This window comes from Oncorhynchus gorbuscha, unplaced genomic scaffold (assembly GCF_021184085.1).
Source record: "Oncorhynchus gorbuscha isolate QuinsamMale2020 ecotype Even-year unplaced genomic scaffold, OgorEven_v1.0 Un_scaffold_7091, whole genome shotgun sequence".
NCBI lineage: Eukaryota > Metazoa > Chordata > Actinopteri > Salmoniformes > Salmonidae > Oncorhynchus > Oncorhynchus gorbuscha.
In genome coordinates this window covers 1,136-18,757 of record NW_025750552.1, presented here as the reverse complement: position 1 = coordinate 18,757, position 17,622 = coordinate 1,136, and the positions used below count along the sequence as shown (strand labels likewise).

The following is a 17,622-nucleotide window of genomic DNA, read 5'->3' as shown; positions in this document are numbered from 1 at the left end:
GGATCAGAGAACCAGTCAGTATCTGGCGTGGATCAGAGAACCAGTCAGTATCTGGCGTGGATCAGAAAACCAGTCAGTATCTGGTGTGGATCAGAAAACCAGTCAGTATCTGGTGTGGATCAGAAAACCAGTCAGTATCTGGTGTGGATCAGAAAACCAGTCAGTATCTGGCGTGGATCAGAAAACCAGTCAGTATCTGGCGTGGATCAGAAAACCAGTCAGTATCTGGCGTGGATCAGAGAACCAGTCAGTATCTGGCGTGGATCAGAGAACCAGTCAGTATCTGGCGTGGATCAGAGAACCAGTCAGTATCTGGCGTGGATCAGAGAACCAGTCAGTATCTGGCGTGGATCAGAGAACCAGTCAGTATCTGGCGTGGATCAGAGAACCAGTCAGTATCTGGCGTGGATCAGAGAACCAGTCAGTATCTGGCGTGGATCAGAGAACCAGTCAGTATCTGGCGTGGATCAGAGAACCAGTCAGTATCTGGTGTGACCATTTACCTCATGCAGCACAACACATCTCTTTCACATAGAGTTGATCAGGCTGTTGATTGTGGCCTGTTGTCCCACTCCTCTTCAATGGCTGTGTGAAGTTGCTGGATATTGGCGGGAACTGGAACACGCTGCCGTACACGTCGATCCAGAGCATCCCAAACATGCTCAATGGGTGACATGTCTGGTGAGTATGCAGGCCATGGAAGAACTGGGACATTTTCAGCTTCCAGGAATTGTGTACAGGTCCTTGCGACATGGGGTTGTGCATTATCATGCTGAAACATGAGGTGGTGGTGGTGGATGAATGACACAACAATGGTCCTCAGGGTCTCGTAATTGTCTCTGTGCATTCAAATTGCCATCGATAAAATCAATTGTGTTCATTGTCCGATGCCTGCCCAAACCATAACCCCACCTCCACCATGGGGCCCTCTGTTCATAACCCCCCCACCATGGGGCTCTCTGTCTGCCAACGTTGACATCAGTAAACACCATACCATAACCCCCACCATGGGGCCCCCTGTTCACAACGTTGACATCAGTAAACACCATACCATAACCCCCCCCCCCCACCATGGGGCCCTCTGTTCACAACGCTGACATCAGTAAACACCATACCTCATAACCCCCCCCCCCCCCCCCCCCCCACCATGGGGCCCTCTGTTCAACAAAGACATCAGTAAACACCATACCATAACCTTCACCATGGGGCCCTTCTGTTCACAACGTTGACATCAGCAAACACCATACCATAACCCCCACCATGGGGCCCTCTGTTCACAACGTTGACATCAGTAAACACCATACCATAACCCCCACCATGGGGCCCTGTTCACAACATTGACATCAGCAAACACCATACCATAAACCCCCCACCATGGGCCTTCTTGTTCACAACGCTGACATCAGTAAACACCATACCATAAATTCCCCAGCATGGGGCCCTGTTCACAACGTTGACATCAGTAAACACCATACCATAACCCCCCCACCATGGGGCCCCTCTGTTCACAACGTTGACATCAGTAAACACCATACCATAACCCCACCTCCACCATGGGGCACCTCTGTTTACAACGTTGACATCAGCAACCGTACCCCCACGCCAACGCAATACACGTGGTCTGCTGTTGTGAGGCCGGTTGGACGTACTGCCAATTTATCTAATACAACCTTGAGGCGGCTTATGGTAGAGAAATTAACATTTAATTCTCTGGCAACAGCTCTGGCGGACCTTCCTGCAGTCAGCATGCCAGTGCTCCCTCAACTTGAGACATCTGTGACAACTGCACATTTTAGAACGGCCTTTTATTGTCCCCAGCACAAGGTGCACCTATGTAATGACAATGCTGTTTAATCAGCTTCTGATATGCCACACCTCTCAGGTAGATGGATTATCTTGGCAGAGGAGAAATTTCACTAACAGGGATGTAAACATATTTGAGAGAAATGAGCTTTTTTGTGCGTATGAAACATTTCTGGGATCTTTTATTTCAGCTCATAGACCAATGGACCAACACTTTACATGTTGCATTTATATTTTTGTTCAGTTTTGTTCCTGATCACAAAATCGTGACGTTACGTTGAACCTATGTGCATTGATAGATGTTATTTTATATTCTCTTAACAGCAGTGAATGATTGAAAACGGCCATTGATTTGACGATTGCTGCGTTAATGCAGACATTACTGTCTTTGGGAAATGGTGGCATCAACATTTACATATTGAATATCGGCCCCAAAATATCATGACCATCGATCCGCCTCCTTGACCCCCCAAAATCATTATATCAGTCGCTCTCGTTGTGTGTGTGTGGGGTGTGGGGTGGGGTGGGGGTCAGCAAGAGTTAAAATTAGTCTTTTGTGAGTTTAACTGTCAGTGACTGTGTTCACTGCACGGCTGGACCCTGGTTAGTATCTCTGACTGTGTTCACTGCACGGCTGGACCCTGGTTAGTATCTCTGACTGTGTTCACTGCACGCTGACCTCTGGTTAGTATCTCTGACTGTGTTCACTGCACGGCTGACCCTGGTTAGTATCTCTGACTGTGTTCACTGCACGGCTGGACCCTGGTTAGTATCTCTGACTGTGTTCACTGCAACGCTGACCCTGGTTAGTATCTCTGACTGTGTTCACTGCACGGCTGACCCTGGTTAGTATCTCTGACTGTCTACTGCACGGCTGGACCCTGGTTAGTATCTCTGACTGTGTTCTTGTATAACACTACATTTAAGTCATTTAGCAGACGCTCTTATCCAAGAGCGACTTAGAAATTGGTGCATTCACCTTATGACATCCAGTGGAACAGTCCTTTACAATAGTGCATCTAAATCTTAAAGGGGGGGGTGAGAGGGATTACTATCCTATCCTAGGTATTCCTATAAAATACTCTGTCTCAGTGACTCATGGTTAAATAAAGATTAAATTAAAAAAAAAAAAAAAATCTGTCTGTCTCTGTCTCTCTCTGTCTCTCTCTCTCTGTCGCTCTCTCTCTCTCTGTCTCTCTGTCTCTGTCTCTCTCTCTCTCTCTCTCTGCTCTCTGTCTCTTTTCTCTCTCTGTCTCTGTGTCTCTGTCTCTCTGTCTCTGTCTCTCTCTGTCTCTGTCTCTCTGTCTCTGTCTCTCTCTGTCTCTCTGTCTCTCTGTCTCTCTCTGTCTCTGTCTCTCTCTGTGTCGCTCTCTCTGTCCCTGTCTCTCTGTCTCTGTCTGTCTCTCTTCTCTGTCTCTCTCTGTCTCTGTCGCTCTCTCTCTAGGGATGAGGAGATCAGGAGAAGTGTGGGGAGGGATGCTGTGCACTACCTCTCCTCCAGAGGCACATCATTGGTCTGCTGGTGGTGGTGGCGTGCTCTCAGTGGCCATTGTGCTCACCCGTCAACTTCTCAGGAAATCTATTGGGTGAGTGGGATTTAGGGACGGGACTTCAGGAAAGACTTGAGAGACAAAACACTGGGATGGTGACCATGGCGACATCATAAATAAAAAACTTGAGAAGTTGTTTAGTTCAGATCTGTTGGTGTACAGACTTTGAGGTTGTAGTTATAGTTTGAATTGTATCTATTTATTGTTGTACTTTCCATCTACAAGCATTTCGCTACACTCACATTAAACATCTGCTAACCGTGTGTATGTGACCAATAACATTTGATTTGATCTTTGTCAAGTCGAAGGAGTCAGACTCCTGTCCTGTGGGCTCACACATATCTCCTGTTTCTGTAGTGGGACAGCTTGATGTGCCAGGACACCCCTGGACAGGACGCCCCCTGGACAGGACACTAGTCTAGGTCCTCAGTACACCCCCTGGACAGGACACTAGTCTAGCTCCCTCAGTACACCCCCTGGACAGGACACACTAGTCTAGCTCCTGTTTCCTGCAGTGGGACAGCTTGATGTACAGGACACCCCCTGGACAGGACACTAGTCTAGCTCCTCAGTACACCCCTGGACAGGACACTAGTCTAGCTCCTCAGTACACCCCTGGACAGGACACTAGTCTAGCTCCTCAGTACGCCTGGACAGGACACTAGTCTAGCTCCTCAGTACACCCCTGGACAGGACACTAGAATAGCTCCTCAGTACGCCCTGACAGGTTACTAGTCTAGCTCCTCAGTACGCCCCTGGACAGGACACTAGAATATCTCCTCAGTACACCCCTGGACAGGACACTATAATAGCTCCTCAGTACACCCCTGGACAGGACACTAGTCTAGCTCCTCAGTACCCCCTGGACAGGACACTAGTCTATCTTAGGGGTCGTACCCCAATCCATCTCCTTTCCTTGCCAAGCAGAGGAGCATCGGGTCCCATTTGTCTTTTTTCAGTCTTTGTTAAGACTCGACCGGGATTGAACCCCAACCTTCCAATCTCAGGGTGGACACTAACCACAAGGCCCTTGTGTTAATAAGATAAAGACCTAGAGGTAATTCTAGAAGTGGTGTTAGTTATAGACAAGCCACCATTAATTACTATCAATGTTCTCCTGTGGTCATGCAGGGTAGATTGGACTGAAGCCATTTTAGATACACAGAATATATCACATGAATTGAATCAGCTCCTTGTGGATTCATTCCTCACTTTCATATAAAAATCAGACCACCACCTAATCTGAAGACAAAGATAGAAATATAATGAACTAGAACGACAGTACATTCAATAACCCACCCATAGAAATATAATGAACTAGAACGCACATTCACATTCAATAACCCACCCATAGAAATATAATGAACTAGAACGCACATTCACATTCAATAACCCACCCATAGAAATATAATGAACTAGAAACGTTCCATACTACATTCAATAACCTACCCATAGAAATATAATGAACTAGAACGTACATTCACATTCAATAAACCACCCATAGAAATATAATGAACTAGAACGTACATTCACATTCAATAACCCACCCATAGAAATAATGAACTAGAACGTACAGTACATTCAATAACCCACCCATAGAAATATAATGAACTAGAACATACAGAGTACATTCCCATTCAATAACCCACCCATAGAAATATAATGAACTAGAACGTGCAGATACATTCAATAACCCACCCATAGAAATATAATGAACTAGAACGTACATTCCCATTTAATAACCCACCCATAGAAATATAATGAACTAGAACGTACAGTACATTCACATTCAATAACCCACCCATAGAAATATAATGAACTAGAACCTACATTCCCATTTAATAACCCACCCATAGAAATATAATGAACTAGAACGTACATTCCCATTTAATAACCCACCCATAGAAATATAATGAACTAGAACTGTACATTCAACAGCGTAATGTCCCGTTATTCTCCCTGTTTCTACGCGTAATGTCCCGTTATTCTCCTGTTTCTACGCGTAATGTCCTTCCGTTATTCTCCTGTTTCTACGCCTGTAATGTCCCGTTATTCTCCTGTTTCTACGCGTAATGTCCCGTTATTCTCCTGTTTCTACGCGTAATGTCCCGTTATTCTCCTGTTTCTACGCGTAATGTCTCTCCTGTTATTCTCCTGTTTCTACGCGTAATGTCTCGTTATTCTCCTGTTTCTACGCGTAATGTCCCGTTATTCTCCTGTTTCTATGCGTAATGTCCCGTTTCTATTAATGTCTCCCTGTTTCTACGCGTAATGTCCCGTTATTCTCCTGTTTCTACGCGTAATGTCCCGTTATTCTCCTGTTTCTACGCGTAATGTCTCGTTTCTCCTGTTTCTACGCGAATTCTCTGTTTCTACGCGTAATGTCTCGTTTCTATTCTCCTGTTTCTAATGTCCCGCGTACGCGTATGTCCCGTTATTCTCCTGTTTCTAATGTCCTGCTATTCTCCTGTTTCTACGCGTAATGTCCCGTTATTCTCCTGTTTCTACGCGTAATGTCCCGTTATTCTCCTGTTTCTACGCGTAATGTCCCGTTATTCTCCTGTTTCTACGCGTAATGTCCCGTTATTCTCCTGTTTCTACGCGTAATGTCCCGTTATTCTCCTGTTTCTACGCGTAATGTCCCGTTATTCTCCTGTTTCTCACGCGTAATGTCCCGTTATTCTCCTGTTTCTACGCGTAATGTCCCGTTATTCTCCTGTTTCTACGCGTAATGTCCCGTTATTCTCCTGTTTCTACGCGTGTCCCGTTAATTTCTACGTCCCGTTATTCTCCTGTTTCTACGCGTAATGTCCCGTTATTCTCCTGTTTCTACGCGTAATGTCCCGTTATTCTCCTGTTTCTACCCTCTGACCTCACCATTTTCCCCACACAGAGAATGATGCCTACAGTTTTGGACGCACCACTTTAGCCAATCTGGATGCCAAGTGAGTGATTCTACATTAGTGCTTTGTCTCGGTTCCAATTACAGAAGGAATGGTTGGTGTCTGTCTTTCTGCCTGCCTGTCTGTCTGTCTGTCTTTCTTTCTGCCTGCCTGTCTGTCTCTGTCTGTCTGACTGACTGCCTAACTGTCTGACTGTCTGACTGTCTGTCTGTCTGTCTGCTTGCCTGTCTGACTGTCTGTCTGACTGCCTAACTGTCTGTCTGACTGTCTGTCTGTCTGACTGCCTAACTGTCTGTCTGACTGTCTGTCTGACTGCCTAACTGTCTGTCTGACTGTCTGTCTGACTGCCTGTCTGACTAACTGTCTGTCTTTCTGCTTGCCTGACTGACTAACTGTCTGTGTGTCTGTTTCTGCCCCCCCCCCTCACAGTAACATGCTCCTGTGGCTCCACACCACCTTTGCGTTCCTCTACCTGTTGCTGACCGTGTACAGCATGAGACGACACACCTCCAAGATGCACTACAGAGAGGACGATCTGGTGGGTGATATGAACACACACACACACACACACACACACACACACACACACACACACACACACACACACACACACACACACACACACACACACACACACACACACACACACACACACACACACACACACACACACACACACACACACACACACACACACCTCCAAGATGCACTACAGAGAGGATGATCTGGTGGGTGGTATGAACACACACACACACACACACACACACACACACACACACACACACACACACACACACACACACACACACACACACACACACACACACACACACACACACACACACACACACACATCACCATTTCCTAAATATCCCTCCGGGCTGTAGATGTACCAGGTCGATGTGAAACACTATCTTCATTTGTTTGCTCTTTTTTAAATTTTTAGGTGAAACGCACTTTATTTGTCAACGGGATCTCCAAGTATGCAGAGGAGAAGCACATCAAGCAACACTTTGAGTAAGTGCTGTCTGTTCCCTGTATCTGGCAACACTGAGTAAGTGCTGTCTGTTCCTGTATCTGGCAACACTTTGAGTAAGTGCTGTCTGTTCCTGTATCTGGCAACACTGACTAAGTGCTGTCTTTTCCCTGTATCTGGCAACACTGACTATGCTGTCTGTTCCCTGTATCTGGCAACACTGAGTAAGTGCTGTCTGTTCCCTGTATCTGGCAACACTGAGTAAGTGCTGTCTGTTCCCTGTATCTGGCAACACTGAGTAAGTGCTGTCTGTTCCCTGTATCTGGCAACACTGAGTAAGTGCTGTCTGTTCCCTGTATCTGGCAACACTGAGTAAGTGCTGTCTGTTCCCTGTATCTGGCAACACTGAGTAAGTGCTGTCTGTTCCCTGTATCTGGCAACACTGAGTAAGTGCTGTCTGTTCCCTGTATCTGGCAACACTGAGTAAGTGCTGTCTGTTCCCCGTATCTGGCAACACTGAGTAAGTGCTGTCTGTTCCCTGTATCTGGCAACACTGAGTAAGTGCTGTCTGTTCCTGTATCTGGCAACACTTTGAGTAAGTGCTGTCTGTTCCCTGTATCTGGCAACACTGAGTAAGTGCTGTCTGTTCCTGTATCTGGCAACACTTTGAGTAAGTGCTGTCTGTTTCCTGTATCTGGCAACACTTTGAGTAAGTGCTGTCTGTTCCTGTATCTGGCAACACTTTGAGTAAGTGCTGTCTGTTCCCTGTATCTGGCAACACTGAGTAAGTGCTGTCTGTTCCTGTATCTGGCAACACTTTGAGTAAGTGCTGTCTGTTCCCTGTATCTGGCAACACTGAGTAAGTGCTGTCTGTTCCCTGTATCTGGCAACACTGAGTAAGTGCTGTCTGTTCCCTGTATCTGGCAACACTGAGTAAGTGCTGTCTGTTCCCTGTATCTGGCAACACTGAGTAAGTGCTGTCTGTTCCTGTATCTGTATCTGTTCCCTGCAACACTGAGTAAGTGCTGTCTGTTCCCTGTATCTGGCAACACTGAGTAAGTGCTGTCTGTTCCCGTATCTGGCAACACTGAGTAAGTGCTGTCTGTTCCTGTATCTGGCAACACTGAGTAAGTGCTGTCTGTTCCCTGTATCTGGCAACACTGAGTAAGTGCTGTCTGTTCCCCGTATCTGGCAACACTGGGAGTAAGTGCTGTCTGTTCCCCGTATCTGGCAACACTGAGTAAGTGCTGTCTGTTCCCTGTATCTGGCAACACTGAGTAAGTGCTGTCTGTTCCCTGTATCTGGCAACACTGAGTAAGTGCTGTCTGTTCCCTGTATCTGGCAACACTGATTTCACGTCTTAAGTTTCAGAATGATTTCTTTCAGAATTTATCCCTTGGGGAAAAAAACTATACTAATTACATTAATGTAGTCTCTGAGAGTAGTCTGTCAACAGGGCTACATTAATGTAGTCTCAGAGTAGTCTGTCAACAGGGCTACATTAATGTAGTCTCAGAGTAGTCTGTCAACAGGGCTACATTAATGTAGTCTCTGAACAGTGTAGTCTGTCAACAGGGCTACATTAATGTAGTCTCTCTCTGAGAGTAGTCTGTCAACAGGGCTACATTAATGTAGTCTCTCAACAGGGCTACATTAATGTAGTCTCTCAACAGGGCTACATTAATGTAGTCTCTGAGAGTAGTCTGTCAACAGGGCTACATTAATGTAGTCTCTCAACAGGGCTACATTAATGTAGTCTCTGAGAGTAGTCTGTCAATAGGGCTACATTAATGTAGTCTCAGAGTAGTCTGTCAACAGGGCTACATTAATGTAGTTCTGAGTGTAGTCTGTCAACAGGGCTACATTAATGTAGTCTCTCTGAGTGTAGTCTGTCAACAGGGCTACATTAATGTAGTCTCTGAGAGTAGTCTGTCAACAGGGCTACATTAATGTAGTCTCTGAGAGTAGTCTGTCAACAGGGCTACATTAATGTAGTCTCTCTGAGAGTAGTCTGTCTCAACAGGGCTACATTAATGTAGTCTGTCTCAACAGGGCTACATTAATGTAGTCTCTCTCAACAGGGCTACATTAATGTAGTCTCTCTCAACAGGGCTACATTAATGTAGTCTCTCTCAACAGGGCTACATTAATGTAGTCTCTCTCAACAGGGCTACATTAATGTAGTCTCTCTCAACAGGGCTACATTAATGTAGTCTCTCTCAACAGGGCTACATTAATGTAGTCTCTCAACAGGGCTACATTAATGGTCTCTCTCCAACAGGCTACATTAATGTAGTCTCTCTCAACAGGGCTACATTAATGTAGTCTCTCTCAACAGGGCTACATTAATGTAGTCTCTCTCAACAGGGCTACATTAATGTAGTCTCTCTCAACAGGGCTACATTAATGTAGTCTCTCTCAACAGGGCTACATTAATGTAGTCTCTCTGAGGGTAGTCTGTCAACAGGGCTACATTAATGTAGTCTCTCTGAGGGTGTGTGTTTGGGTCCATGAGTCCCGGCCCTATACAGACAATAGCAGGCCTATCTGTGTGATTGCTCCTAACAAAAAAAGCCTATGAGCTGAATCATGTGAGTCGTGTGTTAGGCTGTAGGAGGGGCTGGGGGACACACACTGGGAGGAACTGGGTCGTGTGTTAGGCTGTAGGAGGGGCTGGGGGACACACACTGGGAGGAACTGGGTCGTGTGTTAGGCTGTAGGAGGGGTGGGGACACACACTGGGAGGAACTGGGTCGTGTGTGTTAGGCTGTAGGAGGGGCTGGGGGACACACACTGGGAGGAACTGGGTCGTGTGTTAGGCTGTAGGAGGGGCTGGGGGACACACACACTGGGAGGATCTGGCCGTGTGTTAGGCTGTAGGAGGGGCTGGGGGACACACACTGGGAGGAACTGGGTCGTGTGTAGGCTGTAGGAGGGCTGGGGGACACTGGGAGGAACTGGGTCGTGTGTTAGGCTGTAGGAGGGCTGGGGGACACACACTGGGAGGAACTGGGTCGTGTGTTAGGCTGTAGGAGGGCTGGGGGACACACTGGGAGGAACTGGGTGCGTGTGTTAGGCTGTAGGAGGGGCTGGGGGACACACACTGGGAGGAACTGGGTCGTGTGTTAGGCTGTAGGAGGAGCTGGGGGACACACACTGGGAGGAACTGGGTCGTGTGTTAGGCTGTAGGAGGGTTGGGGGACACACACTGGGAGGAACTGGGTGGAGTGTGTTAGGCTGTACCAGGGGCTGGGGGACACACTGGGAGGATCTGGGTCTGTGTTAGGCTGTAGGAGGGCTGGGGGACACACACTGGGAGGAACTGGGTCGTGTGTTAGGCTGTAGGAGGGGCTGGGGACACACACTGGGAGGAACTGGGTCGTGTGTTAGGCTGTTGGGGACACACACTGGGAGGAACTGGGTAGTGTGTTAGGCTGTAGGAGGGGCTGGGGGACACACTGGGGAGGAACTGGGTCGTGTGTTAGGCTGTAGGAGGGGCTGGGGGACACACACTGGGAGGAACTGGGTCGTGTGTTAGGCTGTAGGAGGGGCTGGGGGACACACACTGGGAGGAACTGGGTGGTGTTTAGGCTGTAGGGGGGCTGGGGACACACACTGGGAGGAACTGGGTCGTGTGTTAGGCTGTAGGAGGGGCTGGGGACACACACTGGGAGGAACTGGGTGTGTGTGTTAGGCTGTAGGAGGGGCTGGGGGACACACACTGGGAGGATCTGGGTCGTGTGTTGGGCTGTGGGAGGGGCTGGGGGACACACACTGGGAGGAACTGGGTCGTGTGTTAGGCTGTAGGAGGGCTGGGGGGACACACTGGGAGGAACTGGGTGTGTGTTAGGCTGAGGAGGGGCTGGGGGACACACACTGGGAGGAACTGGGTAGTGTGTTAGGCTGTAGGAGGGGCTGGGGACACACACTGGGAGGAACTGGGTGCGTGTGTTAGGCTGTAGGAGGGCTGGGGGACACACACTGGGAGGAACTGGGTCGTGTGTTAGGCTGGGGAGGGTGGGGACACACACTGGGAGGAACTGGGTCGTGTGTTGGGCTGTAGGAGGGCTGGGGGACACACACTGGGAGGAACTGGGTCGTGTGTTAGGCTGTAGGAGGGCTGGGGGACACACACTGGGAGGAACTGGGTCGTGTGTTAGGCTGTAGGAGGGGCTGGGGACACACACTGGGAGGAACTGGGTCGTGTGAGAGGCTGTAGGGAGGGCTGGGGGACACACTGGGAGGAACTGGGTCATGGCCTGATCACCAAATAGTATTACACAAAATCTAATGTTGTTCACCACTGGCAGACGACCGGCTCTTCCGGTGTTCCAGAAATACCTCTTTCTCCTGCAGCCTCGTCTGTCTCTTCACATTTAAAGGAGTGAAGACCCATACTTGTGAGACAGAGAAATGTCAGAGAGAGACTTCAGCCAGTGGGTGGGTGGGAGGAGGGACAGGCTTCAGCCGGTGGGAAGAGAGGGTGAGAGAGAGGGAGAGAGAGAGTGAGAGAGAGGAGGGTGAGAGAGGGTGAGAGAGAGAGGGTGTGAGAGAGAGAGGGGTGAGAGAGAGCGAGGGTGAGAGAGAGCGAGGTGAGGAGTGAGAGAGAGGGGGAGAGAGAGAGGGAGGTGAGAGAGAGGGAGGGTGTGAGAGAGGGAGGGTGAGAGAGGGAGGGTGTGAGAGAGGGAGGGTGTGAGAGAGGGAGGGTGGGAGAGAGGGGAGGGTGTGAGAGAGGGAGGGTGGGAGAGAGGGAGGGTGGGAGAGAGGGAGGGTGTGAGAGAGGGAGGGTGGGAGAGAGGGAGGGGGTGAGAGAGGGAGGGTGTGAGAGAGGGAGGGTGGAGAGAGGGAGGTGTGAGAGAGGGGAGGGTGTGAGAGAGGGAGGGTGTGAGAGAGGGAGGGTGTGAGAGAGGGAGGGTGTGAGAGAGGGAGGGTGTGAGAGAGGGAGGGTGTGAGAGAGGGGAGGTGTGAGAGAGGGAGGGTGTGAGAGAGGGAGGGTGTGAGAGAGGGAGGGTGTGAGAGAGGAGGGTGAGAGAGAGAGGGAGGGTGTGAGAGAGAGAGTGTGTGAGAGAGAGAGGAGAGAGTGGGTGTGAGAGAGAGAGGGAGGGTGTGAGAGAGAGAGGAGGGGGTGTGTGAGAGAGAGGGGAGGGTGTGAGAGAGAGAGGAGGGTGTGAGAGAGAGAGAGAAGGAGGTGAGAGGGAGAGAGAGGAGAGAGTGTGAGAGAGAGAGAGAGAGAGAGAGAGAGAGAGAGAGAGAGGAGAGAGAGAGAGAGAGAGAGAGAGAGAGAGAGAGAGAGAGAGAGAGAGAGAGAGAGAGAGAGAGAGAGAGAGAGAGAGAGAGAGAGAGAGAGAGAGAGAGAGAGAGAGAGAGAGAGAGAGAGAGAGAGAGAGAGAGAGAGAGAGACTTCAGCCAGTGAGAGAGAGAGACTTCAGCCAGTGAGAGAGAGAGAGAGACTTCAGCCAGTGAGAGAGAGAGAGAGACTTCAGCCAGTGAGAGAGAGAGAGACTTCAGCCAGTGAGAGAGAGAGAGAGAGACTTCAGCCAGTGAGAGAGAGAGAGAGAGACCAGATTATCATTGAGCAGAGAGAGAGAGAGAGAGAGAGAGAGACTTCAGCCAGTGAGAGAGAGAGACTTCAGCCAGTGAGAGAGAGAGAGAGAGAGACACTTCAGCCAGTGAGAGAGAGAGAGAGACTTCAGCCAGTGAGAGAGACTTCAGCCAGTGAGAGAGAGAGAGACTTCAGCCAGTGAGAGAGAGAGAGAGAGAGAGAGACTTCAGCCAGTGAGAGAGAGAGAGAGAGAGAGAGAGAGAGGACATGATTATCATTGAGAGAGAGAGAGAGAGAGAGAGAGAGACTTCAGCCAGTGAGAGAGAGAGAGAGAGAGAGAGAGAGAGAGAGAGAGAGAGACTTAGCCAGTGAGAGAGAGAGAGAGAGACCATGATTATCATTGAGAGAGAGAGAGAGAGAGAGGAGAGACTTCAGCCAGTGAGAGAGAGAGAGAGACTTCAGCCAGTGAGAGAGAGAGAGAGAGAGACTTCAGCCAGTGAGAGAGAGAGAGAGAGAGAGACTTCAGCCAGTGAGAGAGAGAGAGAGAGACTTCAGCCAGTGAGAGAGAGAGAGAGACTTCAGCCAGTGAGAGAGAGAGAGAGAGAGAGAGAGACTTCAGCCAGTGAGAGAGAGAGAGAGAGACCATGATTATCATTGAGAGAGAGAGACTTCAGCCAGTGAGAGAGAGAGAGAGAGAGAGAGAGAGAGAGAGACTTCAGCCAGTGAGAGAGAGAGAGAGACTTCAGCCAGTGAGAGAGAGAGAGAGAGAGAGACTTCAGCCAGTGAGAGAGAGAGAGAGAGAGAGACTTCAGCCAGTGAGAGAGAGAGAGAGAGAGAGAGAGAGAGAGAGACTTCAGCCAGTGAGAGAGAGAGAGAGCGAGAGAGAGAGAGAGAGACTTCAGCCAGTGAGAGAGAGAGAGAGCGAGAGAGAGAGAGAGAGACTTCAGCCAGTGGGAGAGAGAGAGACCCACGTGAGGTTTGGCCGGTAGTCTAGAGAGAGAGACCCACGTGAGGTTTGGCCGGTAGTCTAGAGAGAGAGACCCACGTGAGGTTTGGCCGGTAGTCTAGAGAGAGAGACCCACGTGAGGTTTGGCCGGTAGTCTAGAGAGAGAGACCCACGTGAGGTTTGGCCGGTAGTCTAGAGAGAGACTTCAGCCAGTGGGAGAGAGAGGGACCCACGTGAGGTTTGGCCGGTAGTCTAGAGAGAGAGACCCACGTGAGGTTTGGCCGGTAGTCTAGAGAGAGAGAGACCCACGTGAGGTTTGGCCGGTAGTCTAGAGGGAGACAGAGCCATGTGAGACATGTGAATCTAATCCACTTCTCTGTCATCCTGTACAGTTTAGTGGCTGTGGTCACTGTGACCATAGAAACAGAATGACTAGAACAGACATCGCCTTTCACATTAAAGGGCAACTCCACCACTTCTCAACCTCCTGTCTCATTATCTCAGCACCAAACCAGAGTCTATATATGAACACAGGGTGGGATTAAGCATTTCAAAAACTGATTTTCAAAACCAGCAACGGATTTCTAGTCCAAGGAGGGTATTTCCTGTCTCTCCCCACGTACTGCCAATCTCATGGTGTGTTTAACTTCTAGTCAAAGGTTTCTACTGTCTCTCCCCACGGTACTGCCAATCTCATGGTGTGTTTAACTTCTTGTCAAGGTTTCCTGTCTCTCCCTCACGGTACTGCCAATCTCATGGTGTGTTTAACTTCTAGTCAAAGGGAGGGTATTTCCTAGTCTCTCCCCACGGTACTGCCAATCTCATGGTGTGTTTAACTTCTAGTCCAAGGGAGCTATTTCCTGTCTCTCCCCCACGGTACTGCCCAATCTCATGGTGTGTTTAACTCTAGTCCAAGGGAGGTATTTCTGTCTCTCCCCACGGTACTGCCAATCTCATGGTGTTTAACTTCTAGTCCAAGGGAGGGTATTTCCTGTCTCTCCCCACAGTACTGCCAATCTCATGGTGTGTTTAACTTCTAGTCCAAGATTTCCTGTCTCTCCCCACGGTACTGCCAATCTCATGGTGTGTTTAACTTCTAGTCCAAGGTTTCCTGTCTCTCCCCACAGTACTGCCAATCTCATGGTGTGTTTAACTTCTAGTCCAAGGGGAGGAGTATTTCCTGTCTCTCCCCACGGTACTGCCAATCTCATGGTGTGTTTAACTTCTAGTCCAAGGGAGGGTATTTCCTGTCTCTCCCCACGGTACTGCCAATCTCATGGTGTGTTTAACTTCTAGTCCAAGGTTTCCTGTCTCTCCCCACAGTACTGCCAATCTCATGGTGTGTTTAACTTCTAGTCCAAGATTTCCTGTCTCTCCCCACGGTACTGCCAATCTCATGGTGTGTTTAACTTCTTGTCCAAGGTTTCCTGTCTCTCCCCCACGGTACTGCCAATCTCATGGTGTGTTTAACTTAGTCAAGGGAGAGGTATTTCCTGTCTCTCCCCACGGTACTGCCAATCTCATGGTGTGTTTAACTTCTAGTCCAAGGGAGGGTATTTCCTGTCTCTCCCCACGGTACTGCCAATCTCATGGTGTGTTTAACTTCTAGTCCAAGGGAGGGTATTTCCTGTCTCTCCCCACGGTACTGCCAATCTCATGGTGTGTTTAACTTCTAGTCAAGGTTTCCTGTCTCTCCCGCGGTACTGCCAATCTCATGGTGTGTTTAACTTTGCCGATGTCATCAGGTAGAGATTTTGAACTTCATATTTGTTTCCCTACAAAACATAGAAATGTTCCGTTTCTGTTGACACTGTTGGAGATAATGAGGTTGGAAAGTGGTGGAGTTTAACCTTTAACCTCCAGTGCTGGGCGGCCCTGTGTCCCGAATTGAGTGCCTATGCGCGTACTCTCTAAATTCAGTGGTCTGAGACCTCTGGGTTATGGGCTAGGGGTTGGACACCTCCTCCATTCTAGTCATTCTATTTCTACTGCGTCTGTGATACACGTGTTCCTCAGTTGGTAGAGCATGGTGCTTGCCAAACGCTTAAGGGTCGTGGATTTCGCAGGCGCAAAACCACATGGGGGGAGATTATTGACGGTGTGAGTAAGGTGCTTGGATAAAAGCGTCTGTTCATGGCACATATTATAGTACTGAGACATCAGAGAGACTTTAGCAGCGAGGGCTCTGAAAGACCTGCTGTCGACTTCTACATACAGATTTCTCCGTTTCTATAACTTTAATCTTTCCCGTCTCTTCCGTCTGTCTTTCTCTCTCTCTCTCTCTCTCTCCGTACAGACAGGCCTATGAAAACTGCTGTGTTCTCGAGGCTCGTATCTGCTACGATGTGGCCAAGCTGATGTCGCTCAACTCAGAAAGGTAAGTCGTTTCTCTGCTTGACTGTGTCACTGTCTGTAGCAATACCATATAATATAGTAATATAATAATAATATAATATATAGGACTCAACTTGGATATAACCTGTTTTTTTTGCATGGGCATTGTCATTTGAGGGATTCCACCATTTTAAAGTAGTCAACTTGGGTGGGGATTCCTATAGGTTGGGAGCGGTCAGCCAATGATCAGATATTCTTTTGTTTTTCAAATTGGGTACTATGGTTTGTAAATGGCTTTAAGCCTTATCGCTGCCATCTAGTGGCCACAATATATAAATGACACAAGATTTGTTTCAGCACTTCAGCACTGCAAGTGGTGGTAAATCATCAATGGTAACGTTACACTTTTATAGACCAAAGAACAATACAAAAATGGACTACTTAAAATGGAGATGCCCGTGCTGTGTCACCGACGCCATAATGGCACAGATTCAAAGATGAGACAATCTTGTGTATTTGGTCATGTGATATGATCATTGCGTGCTGTCATGTGACATGTGTTCTGTAAACAGGAAGAAGACCGCGTAGCAAGAAGTTCTTTACAGACCTACAGTCCAAGGAGCACATCCCCACCATGATCAACCCCAAACCTTGTGGTCATCTCTGTTTTGCATCATCAAGGGCTGTGAGCAGGTGGGACCATGATATGTGTCCAACCCTAGCCCATACCCAGAGATCTGAGAGTCTATATGTGTCCAACCCTAGCCCATACCCCAGAGATCTGAGAGTCTATATGTGTCCAACCCTAGCCCATACCCCAGAGATCTGAGAGTCTATATGTGTCCAACCCCAACCCATACCCCAGAGATCTGAGAGTCTATATGTGTCCAACCCTAACCCATACCCCAGAGATCTGAGAGTCTATGTGTCCAACCCCTAGCCCATACCCCAGAGATCTGAGAGTCTATATGTGTCCAACCCTAACCCATACCCCAGAGATCTGAGAGTCTATATGTGTCCAACTCCTAACCCATACCCCAGAGATCTGAGAGTCTATATGTGTCCAACCCTAACCCATACCCCAAGATCTGAGAGTCTATATGTGTGTCCAACCCTAACCCATACCCCAGAGATCTGAGAGTCTATATGTGTCCAACCCCACAACCCATACCCCAGAGATCTGAGAGTCTATATGTGTCCAACCCTCACCCATACCCCCCAGAGATCTGAGAGTCTATATGTGTCCAACCCTAACCCATACCCCAGAGATCTGAGAGTCTATATGTGTCCAACCCCTAACCCATACCCCAGAGATCTGAGAGTCTATATGTGCCCAACCCCTACCCCATACCCCAGAGATCTGAGAGTCTATATGTGTCCAACCCCTAACCCATACCCCCGAGATCTGAGACTTTATATGTGTCCAACCCCTAGCCCATACCCCAGAGATCTGAGAGTCTATATGTGTCCAACCCCTAACCCATACCCCCGAGATCTGAGACTTTATATGTGTCCAACCCCTAGCCCATACCCCAGAGATCTGAGAGTCTATATGTGTCCAACCCCTA

At 48.7% G+C, this 17,622-nt stretch overlaps 1 protein-coding gene across 1 annotated transcript; it reads left to right on the top strand.

Moving 5' to 3' along the window:
• Positions 1–3,304: 3,304 nt before the first annotated feature.
• LOC124029639 (CSC1-like protein 2) lies at positions 3,305–16,642 on the top strand (the record flags this gene model as incomplete). The annotated part of the gene is made up of 6 exons (XM_046341284.1): positions 3,305–3,389; positions 6,247–6,298; positions 6,686–6,794; positions 7,203–7,273; positions 16,017–16,097; positions 16,627–16,642. Coding segments are annotated over 6 exons (414 nt in total), but the record flags the coding sequence as incomplete, so codon positions are not given.
• Positions 16,643–17,622: the final 980 nt, after the last annotated feature.